Source organism: Bidens hawaiensis, unplaced genomic scaffold, assembly GCF_021521415.1.
Source record: "Bidens hawaiensis isolate Kalapana, Puna unplaced genomic scaffold, B.hawaiensis_p1.1 tig00026812_1, whole genome shotgun sequence".
In the NCBI taxonomy this organism is placed as follows: domain Eukaryota; kingdom Viridiplantae; phylum Streptophyta; class Magnoliopsida; order Asterales; family Asteraceae; genus Bidens; species Bidens hawaiensis.
The window spans coordinates 151,611-162,210 of record NW_027494308.1 but is presented as its reverse complement, the minus strand read 5'-3'; the positions used below and the strand labels follow the sequence as shown (position 1 = coordinate 162,210).

Below are 10,600 nucleotides of genomic sequence, written 5' to 3'. Positions count from 1 at the left end.
GTCCGTTAACTTGGTTTCACGATCGTTATTTTCATATCGAACCATCCTGATAGAACTGGGGACATACACATGACATTTCATGTCCTAACAAAAACAATGGATTATCATCGCGTTACAGACCCTACAATAAACAAATACGAATCTGTCAGCAAACTGTTATCATCGAAACACAACCCTAACGACCAATAAGCGCGTTAATATGATCAATTAAGGTGTATAGGACTTGGGGGAACATAAAACTAACCTTCAATTTGAGTTTTAGACCTTGGGAGGGGCTGGAAAAAAGAAAACGAAGCCCTAAGGCTGCTGCTGTGTTCCGATCGGCGAAGGAGAAAGAGGGGTTAGGGTTTTTTTTTTTTTTTTTTTTTTTTTTTTTTTTTTTTTTTTTTTTTTTGGTCTGGAACACGTTCGATCGAATGAGAACTGGTTCGGTCGAATGAAGCACAGATTCGATCGGATGAAGAACTGGTTCGATCAGCTATTTGAATTTGACACTTTGAGCGGGAAAACCAGTTCGATCGAATACAATCTGATTCGATCGAATGAAGTCAATCGAATGGGCGGGAAAACTGGCGTTTGAATTTGACACTTTTGAGCGGGAAGACTGATTCGATCGAATCAGTCAATCGAATAGGCCTATTCGATCGAATAAGGAACTCGTTCGATCGAATGGCAGATTCGACTCCTTCATCGCCAGCCCAGAAAACGCGAAGAACACGAAGAACACACCAACTTTTTAACGTCCAGAACGCATAAAATCAAGAGCTCGGCTTGCTAGATCGGTTGTTAGACCTTTCTAGCAGTAACCGTGGCTCTGATACCACTTTGTCGGACCGGTGCGGGACACGGTTTCCCAACGATTCACGGGGCAACGTGTTAGAGTGCGGAATCCTCTAACACGGCGATTCGGTGGTGATCAACAACGCACGGTTACTATTCCTAAGACGGTTTGACACCTAGGGACGGAGGAAAAGACCGACACGACGAAGATTGGCAGAGAGGATTTTCGGCAGTAGCAGGTTCGTGACTGTGTGTAATGTGTGCTCTCTGTTGTGAAATTTCCTAAGTTTCGTTTATATATCGTATACTGATTCGATCGAATGAGTATCTCATTCGATCGAATGAGTCCTGGTTCGATCGAATCAGTCACTGATTCGATCGAATCAGTTTCTTTTGACATTTTCAGTCCGTTAACTTGGTTTCACGATCGTTATTTTCATATCGAACCATCCTGATAGAACTGGGGACATACACATGACATTTCATGTCCTAACAAAAACAATGGATTATCATCGCGTTACAGACCCTACAATAAACAAATACGAATCTGTCAGCAAACTGTTATCATCGAAACACAACCCTAACGACCAATAAGCGCGTTAATATGATCAATTAAGGTGTATAGGACTTGGGGGAACATAAAACTAACCTTCAATTTGAGTTTTAGACCTTGGGAGTGGCTGGAAAAAAGAAAACGAAGCCCTAAGGCTGCTGCTGTGTTCCGATCGGCGAAGGAGAAAGAGGGGTTAGGGTTTTTTGTTTATGATATAAAAATCTTACACTCTAGCCTCTCCAAATGGAAATAAGTAGCAACTTGGTGAAAAAGTTAATTAGTTTAACTTACAGGAATGACATGAAGGCCTCCGAGGAATGCCAGACAAGTCCCGAGAGATATACACAACGCTACAAGGTTAAACCCTTTTAACGGAAATTAACGGGCATCACACAAACACCTTAGCTGTCCAGAAATCAGTGAAAATGCTCTCATATGGATCAGCCAAGTGAGTAATACCCTTGAAAATTCTCGATCTTTTCAGAAATGGCATTATGACTTTGAACTTTGAAGCTTTTGGATCCTCCTCGTTCAAATAAGCACAAATATTATGCTTTGGATCCGTAATATTAGTTTTCTTACCCATCTGCAAACACATAACAAGTACACATGTTAATATCAAATTCAATATATTATGAACAGTAACGTATATGTCCATATGTTTGTTTTTAACGTATTCATATTTTACAAGCGTATATGTTCAACAACGGATAAGTCTTGTATTACATATATGTCTTAAGGTTTGACTTTGGTCAACTCAGAACATATACTCTGTATAAGATATACGGCGTATAAGTCTGAATGTTGACCAGATTCAAGATTTTCTAATTGTACTAAATTTGAACAATACAACTCACACACGAACCTCGTCTAAGATTGTTTATTACACTTCTAAACTCAATTTTATTATTTCTCATTTAAATGGCCAAACAATATTATTCATGAACGGATAAGTATAACAATTTCAGATCTAACAGTATTAGTTTATATGTATCAAATTAAATGTTATCATGACACTCGTAATATTATTTTAAGATGAATTGATTATCAATCTGCAACAAATCATGAGTTACTAAGTTCTAATTTGACTTATCCGTGACTAAAATATTGTTCATCACCATATCCGAATCAAATTCTCACCTTCAAAATCTGGAATGGTGTGTAAATCACCACAACAGATATTACCAACAACGAACAAGCAAAAATTTCGTGTGCAAAGTGAATCAAAATCTTAGAGAAATTCAGAATCTCAAACGCATATGTGACCTATGCGTCGCGTATCTCCTTTATATATGCCATGACATATACGACGTATAAGTGTAAGAATTATACGGCGCATAACTTATGCGGCGTATAAGTCTCATACTTATATGTTGCATAAGTATGACCAATCAAATATTTGAATTCATGACTTGTTCACACCATTTTAATGTCACAAGTACAACGTAATGTCCTTGTACATTAGAAGAATAACTTAAGTATGCTCAATTTTGAAAAAAATTCACTGTTTTACCAAGTCCAAATTAATGACCTTGAGTAAAACAGATACACATTTTGATTTTGTTGATTTTGATTTGAAGAAACTTTGCATGATTTGTTGATTCATGAAAACACCCAGAGATATAGTTCACCCACCCATCAAGAGTCCAAAACTAAATCAGAAAAGAAAATGTTTTTGGTTCTTAAAATTAGCAAAAGTAATTCAACAAATATGTACAAACTTGAAAACAATACTAAGATCACATATTTTTGTGAGTTTGAGCAGGGAATCATATTGATTAAATTGTCCTTCCATCACAGTTTTATTTTCAGCTTTATTATGATTGGTATTAAATTGGTCAATGGTATTGTTATCCACCTAAACCTTCTAAACAAATTATTCAGGAATTTCTGTGATACATTTAATTTGGTTCAATTAAGCACAAAGTCTCAGGCAATTATTAGTTCTAATCTTGATTCAAGCTTAATTTGATTTTCACAAAGTCACCCCAACTTGACTTAAACCTAAGAATAAGAAGATAAAAATACTTTTATTTAAAGCATATCAGCAAATAATCCCCACTACAAGATATACCCCTGTTATCAAGCAATACCCTAAGGTCCTTTCCCATGGATAAGTATGCATGATTTCATATGTTGGCTTGCAAACGTTGTGTCACTTGTGGTCCGTTTCTTAATGGTAAAAAGACGCGAGCAAGGGGACAACGTGTGTCTAACAGCGGATTTTGATCAAGTCAGTAATGATTTGTACATAAGTACTTTTGTGATCAAGTTTAATGATTTATACAGCAGCTTAATCTGCGGGTTTGCTTTTTAAAACTTGTTTAAATATTCATCGAAATGAATACCCAGATGATAAACCGCATAAAGACCCTATGGATCCAGGAACCTTAAAGCATCCCATCAATACAGGATTTAAGGCCATGAGACCATACATCGTTGAAGCGTTAACCACTTACTGATAGCTATCTTTTAACAATTTTAAACGATCATTCTGATTAAAAGGCTTGAGTATGACCAGCTATTACATTTCTGCCATCATTATCAAGACTTTTATTAGAAACTAATACCCCATCAATTAGGCAGTTTTAGTTTATATCACTTACTTTTCCTTACTTGTTTGTTTTAAAATCCTACCAATGCACCAATACAATTAAGCACACAACCTTTTATACCTACTTTTTACTGGATTTGGAACCAGATGATCAATGTACTATCATTTTCCCTTTTTACTTCAAAAACTCATTTTCAGAGGAGCAACATTTTTAATGTTTTTGAAATTTTAGAATTTTTATTGTTTTTGGCTTTTTATAAATTTTCAACGTTTTTGGTTTTTCTGAAATTTTCTCCCCCTAAAATAAAAAACTGTATAAGAAATTATGTACAAAAAAAAAAATTTGACTCTGATGTTTAGGATCACTAGGTATCCAACACACCTGTAATCTCAGTAACCCACTTATCACCACCGCCCAAAACTTTTAGACCATTAAGTTTTAATAAGTATTAAAATCTTGACTTATCAAAAGCTTTGGTGAAAAGATCCGCTTTTTGTTCATCGGTGTGAATTTTGTCTACAGTAATCAACTTCTTTTCATAGCAATCACGAATGAAATGATACCGTATCTCAATATGCTTAGTTTTAGAGTGGTTTACCGGATTCTTAGTAATGGAAATAGCTGCATTATTATCTACGAAGATAGGGGTGGTAACAAAATTAAAACCGTAGTCTCGCATCTGTTTTTGTATCCATAGAACATGAGAACAACAACTGGAAGCAACTACATACTGAGCTTCACAAGTGGACAACGAAACTGTGGTTTGTTTCTTGCATTGCCAGGTGACAAGACGCTTGCGAAAAACTGACTTCCTGCCGTTGTAGATTTGGCTTCAACTTACAGCTTCCATAGTCTGTATCAGAATAAGGTTTCAACACAAACTCATCGTCTTTAGGATACCAGAGACTGAACCCCGGACATCCGTTGAGATAACGTAGAATTCTTTTGACGATCATGAGATGTGAGATCTTCGGATTCGATTGATATCGGGCACACAAACACGTAGCATACATGATGTCTGGCCGAGAAGCAGTGAGATACATTAATGAACCTATCATGGATCGGTATAATGTTTGATCAACCTTCTCCCCGTTGGGATCAGGACTGATACCATGATTCAATGGTAGAGGAGTACTAATAGCCGATGCGTCAGTAATGTTGAACATCGCCCATACGTCATTGACATACTTGGTCTGATGTTTGAAGATACCATCTGTCAACTATTCTACTTGAAGTCCAAGAAAGAATTTCATCTCCTCCATTGCACTAATTTTGAATTTCTTCTTCATTACTTCTTCAAACTGCTTGCACAGAACATCGTTTGTTGACCCAAAGATGATATCATCGACATATATCTGCACGATACCATGATTCAATGGTAGAGGAGTACTGATAGCCGATGCATCATTCATGTTGATCTTCGCCAATACGTCATTGACATACTTGGTCTGATGTATGAAGATACAATATGTCAACTGTTCTACTTGAAGTCCAAGAAAAAATTCATCTCCCCCATTGCACTCATGTCGAATTTCTTCTTCATTACTTCTTCAAACTGCTTGCACAGAACATCGTTTGTTGACCCAAAGATGATATCATCGACATATATCTGCACGATCAGTAGATGTCCATCAACACATTTGGTGAAGAGTGTACAGTCGATGGTTCCTCTGATAAACCCGTTGTCCAGAAGATGTTGGGACAACGTCACAAACCAGGCTCTCGGGGCCTGATGGAGACCGTAAAGGGCTTTATCAAGTAGATACACTTTGTCTTTGTGAATCGGATCGACAAAACCCCAATGGCTGTCCCACATAGACTTCTTCACTGATTTTTATGTTAAGAAATGCAGACTTAACATCTAACTGATAAACCTTAAAGCCTTTCCAAGAAGCAAATGCTAGAAAGATCCGAATAGCCTCTAGCCTTACAACAGGTGCATAAACTTCATTATAATCGATACCTTCTCTTTGATTGAATCCCAAAACAACTAATCTTGCCTTGTTTCCTACAATAATTCCATGTCCATCCCTTTTGCACTTAAACACCCTTTTGCACTTAAATCTACCAATTTCCAGACTCCGAGCTTCTCAAGCTGCATAAGTTCTTCTTGCATTGCATTCACCCAACTTTCTTCTGTTAGAGCCTCTTTGTACGTCTTTGGTTCTACCTGAGAAATAAAATAATTTAATGAGAATTGATTTTGTAAAGGAGAAATATGAGTATAGAAACACTGAAGATTCTGATCAAGTTGTCGTCTTGTTTGTACTCCAGCATTCAGATCTCCTATAATATTCTCCTCGGGATGATAAGAAACAGTCCTCGGGACCACTTCTAAAGGTACTGACACTTCGGATTGAAGATTTTCTTCAGTATGAGAAATGGATAGAGAGATTGCTTCAATTATCTCCTCATATGTGTCATCATTGTCATTCAAAATTGGAGAGTTTCTGGAACATCCTTGGACTGAACATTTTCAGGTACATTTTGAGAAACAGACACAGGTTCTTAAGACACAAGTTCTTGATTTTCTGACAATTGTTGATTGTAGATCATCATCAAAGTTTCTTCGGATGAATCTACCTCCGAGATTTGAAAACTTTCCCATATATTCTCATAATCGAATAACCTTGAATTTCCTGGTCTTTGTACAGTAGGAGAGTATCATTGACAGTCAACGTTTTGAACTTGTACGATCTTGTGGAGGCTAGGAATGTAAACATGTCTAAGTGGACTAGCATACCCCACAAAGAATCCTTCAATGGATTTAGGACCAAATTTCCAGTTGGTTCAAGAACAGTACATATTGACCCAAACTGTTCAAGCCATTTCAAATTGGGTTTCCGACGATTCAGAAGCTCGAAACACGTCTTGCCAAATTTCTTGACTGTAAGCACCCGGTTAAGTGTATAACAAGCTGCAGCTACTACTTCTGCCCAAAAATTAACAGGTAATTTTGAATCTGAAAGCATAGTACGAGCTATTTCAATCAAAGTACGATTCTTTCGTTCAGCTACCCCATTTTGTTGCAGAGTGTACGGTGCACTGAATTCATGAAGAATTCCCCGGTTATTACAGTATTCTAGCATTTTGTTGTTCTTAAATTCCGTTCCATTATCACTTATGATACGACGGATTGGCATATTGTACAATGTCTCTAGTTTCTTAAACAAAACCATAAGGGAATCATATGTCTCATTTTTAGATTCCAAAAATATCACCCATGAAAATCTTGAGTAGTCGTCAGTGACCACAAGACAATACAATTCGCCTGTGACACTTTTGACATTTGCTGGACCAAATAGATCCATGTGAAGATGTTCAAAAGGTAAGTTGATGGAGTTGAGAAGTTTTTTTGGATGAGGTTTCTTTGTTTGCTTTCCCTTCTTACAATCCAAACACTCTTCAGTCAATTGAAAGTTTCTCAAGTTAACTCCTTCTACCAGATTCCTGTGAACCAAATGATTCATTTTTCTCAAGCTTATATGTCCCATCCTCCGATGCCATAATATAAATTCCCGTTCAGATGCTCTTGAGATGAAACACTGAGCAGTCCCTAATGAAGTAGATGTTGTACTCAGGTTCATGACATTAAGATCATTCACACGAGGAGCACGCATAATGATCCATTCCTCAGGTATTTTAAACCCCGGTTTCAAAATCAAACATTCTCGATCAGTAAAGTGTGTAGAGAATTGCTTATCACAAATCTGTGATATACTTAGTAGATTATTCTCCAACTCAGAAATGTAGTTGACATTCCCGAATGTAACCTTTCAATTCGTTAAAGTTCTTTCACCCACAATCTATCCACCTTGATTACTAGCAAATCCGACTTACCCGCCTCTTATTGATTTAACATCATTTATCAAGTATAGAGTACCCGTCATGTGCCTAGAGGCTCCACTATCCATTATCCAACGAGAATCGTGGGATCTTGGAAGCCCCTGCACATACAGTTAACGGATTAGTGAAACAAGGAAACCCAAGCCTTCTTGGTCTTGGGTTGTTTAAATGTTTAAACAACATATCATCCTCAACTTCTGAATCACATGATAATGATTTTTCACTTAATATTGGTGACTCAGATGTATAATTCACTTTCTCATCACACCCAGGTACTTTAACAGCAGATTTTGGTACCCAATTTTGACCAACAGATTGTTTCTTTTTATAAAATGATGTTTAAATTGTTTTTGAAATTGTTGATTTTAACACATCATTTTGAACAATCCTCTTAGCATTCACTACTCATTTCTTTTTAAAATTTTCACATTTTCAATGACACAGCCTGGTTTCTTATCACACAAATAACCTAAACCAGGTCTTTTGTTCACAATCTTTTGAGATTTTTTATTAGACATGTGATCTTGTTTGTATGGATTAGGACAAGCGTAAAACACATGTCCAACCTCATTGCACCCAAAACAACGTCTCCTATCAGTAAACTTATCGATCTGACATGTTGATTCAACATGATCTTGTTCAGCTTTCAAACGATAAAATTCATCATTTGACTATTTTCTGAATTTAATTTCCTTTTCAGACTCTGAAGTTTTACCAATTACAAACTTTATCTTTATCAATTTCCTTCTTCTCTTTGTTCATCTACTTTCTTTTGTTTATTCAAATCATTCTTATGATTACCCAACCCATGAGGTTTAACACCTTCATTCAACACGTCTTCTGCCATTTTTATTCCACTTGCAGAATCACAACAAGAACTCTCATGTTCAACAGATTTAGAACTATCATGCTGTGGCGTATTGATTTCCACATTGAGTGCCTTTTTCAAACCTTTTGGTTTCTTTGGAACATAGTCATTCCACAAAGGTGGAGGCACAACATGATAATTTTCTCTTAAGTTCTCGGTCTCATTATCCTCACTCATTGATGATGTTTTGGGGATAATGTGATCAAGTACATATGACGACGCAGCATAGCTTACCAGTTTCAGGTTAACTCGTTCAGTCTCAATCTTGAGTGTTTGAAGCTCAAGTTTGAGTGCTGCGTTTTCATCAATGTGTCTGTTAATGGCAATTTGTTTGTCTTCAACCGTGTGTTAAGCATTGAAATTGTCTTTTGGTTTTGTAAAATCATTTCTCAAAGACCTTTTTCACATGATTGAAGCTTCATATAAGCCTCATTAAGAACATTTAAATCAAACAAAGATTTATCATAGTGTTTCTTTAATTCTTTGATTTCTAGATTTTTGAAATCACATTCAAAACAAGGTAATTCGCATTTTTCACATAGATTTGAGTTTAGAATTACCTCATTGGCCATGAACGCTTGATCAATTACTTCTTCACTTGCTGTTTCTGAGTCATCATTAATGATTTCTTCTACCACTCCTTCAACAACCTTATTCTCAGCCATCTTTTTATCAACAGAAACGATCTCCTCCTCATCTTCTGATTTGATGATGTCTGAAATTTCATCATTTTCTTCCACACCAAAATCAATTTTTCCTTATGGAACATCCTCTTCATAAAACCAACCTGCAAAAATTTCAACAATATCAGGAGGAAATAATGAGATAACATAATTAGAAGGAACTTCATGAATTTTATCATAGGTTCGAGGAAATTCATCATTAGAAGTATCACAAACAGCTTCTTTTTCATTGTTGTTTTCTTCAACCACATTCTTGTCCTCAACTGCATCATTAGACTCTTGATTCTCAACATCATCCTAGTCTTTATTGATCTTAGCCATATCCTCATCATTAACCTTCTGTTTGTCTTCATCAACCACTTGAGCCACATTAGCTTGGAATACCGAACTCCAATTAAAACCTTCATCAACCACTTGAGCCACATTAGCTTGGAAAGGAATTTAAGACTATTCAAAAATCAAAAGAGGGATTGCAATCAGATCATTGAAGCGGTAGTGGGCATTGTCAGATTGAAACTTCTCTCGAGTCGGTTACGTTCGGGCTCAAGGAAGTGGATGGAAGTTTGGAAGCTGCCTAATGCTACGTTGGAAGTCTAATGTTTATTTGGTTTTCTTGTAGTTTTATGGGCTGTGTTTAGTGTGTTTTGGACTAGCGAGTGGTATGCCTCTCGTCTAGTTTGTGGTTGTGTTTTTTTTTGTTGCCGTTTTGATACTCTGTCATTACGCCAGTTTTTAATTTTAATATAGCCTGGGTAACCCCCTTTTACCCAAAAAAAAAAAAAAAAACTTGGGCTGTAGCCGCCTTTTGATGCGAGGTTAATGCTTCAGAAGTTTTCTTCCCCTTCGATGATTCTCCCTCTGGGTGATGATATATAGCTTGTTTATAGTAGTCTCATCCAAAAGGATTAGCAATATTATCATCAACAATTTTGCTAGTACATTCCCTCTTGAAATGTCCTTTCTCTTTGTAACGAAAACATCTAACTTTAGACTAGTCAAAGCCTAATTTAGAAGTTGTACCATCAAGCACATTCCGACCAGTTATCTCCTTGAATCTTTGTGCCCTTCTTATCACACTAGCCATGCACCATCTTATGTCACTCATCTCCATTTCCTCTGGGTCAATCTGATAATAATCTTCTTTAGTCATATTATAATTTCCAATGTGACCCGCCACCAAACACTCATATGATTCTAGAATAGAACCTAGAAAAACCATGTGTTCCTTGATAGTGTCAGTGGTCATGTTTTCAGTATTCTTCAGATTCACTGCAATGTTGCATTGGATAACATCAGTTTCCTTTGAACTAGAAGC

The 10,600-nt window shown here is 36.6% G+C and overlaps 1 protein-coding gene across 1 annotated transcript; it reads right to left on the bottom strand.

Moving 5' to 3' along the window:
* Positions 1 to 1,721: 1,721 nt before the first annotated feature.
* LOC143573978 (uncharacterized) lies at positions 1,722 to 7,508 on the bottom strand. The gene is made up of 5 exons (XM_077058725.1): positions 6,965 to 7,508; positions 6,518 to 6,850; positions 6,158 to 6,354; positions 5,957 to 6,058; positions 1,722 to 1,919 (listed from the first exon to the last, which is right to left on the bottom strand). Exons 1-5 carry the CDS (start codon positions 7,506 to 7,508, stop codon positions 1,722 to 1,724), a joined length of 1,374 nt encoding a protein of 457 aa, XP_076914840.1.
* Between the last annotated feature and the right edge of the window lie 3,092 nt (positions 7,509 to 10,600).

Excerpts from the sequence above, each read along its gene's own strand:
- LOC143573978 (XM_077058725.1), bottom strand. The coding sequence starts at position 7,508 with ATGCGTGCTCCTCGTGTGAATGATCTTAATGTCATGAACCTGAGTACA. Across the intron at positions 6,355-6,517 it reads CAAAGACCAGGAAATTCAAG|TCCAAGGATGTTCCAGAAAC; the intron begins GTTATTCGATTA and ends GAAAATGTTCAG. Across the intron at positions 1,920-5,956 it reads AGCTCGGAGTCTGGAAATTG|ATGGGTAAGAAAACTAATAT; the intron begins GTAGATTTAAGT and ends ATGTGTTTGCAG.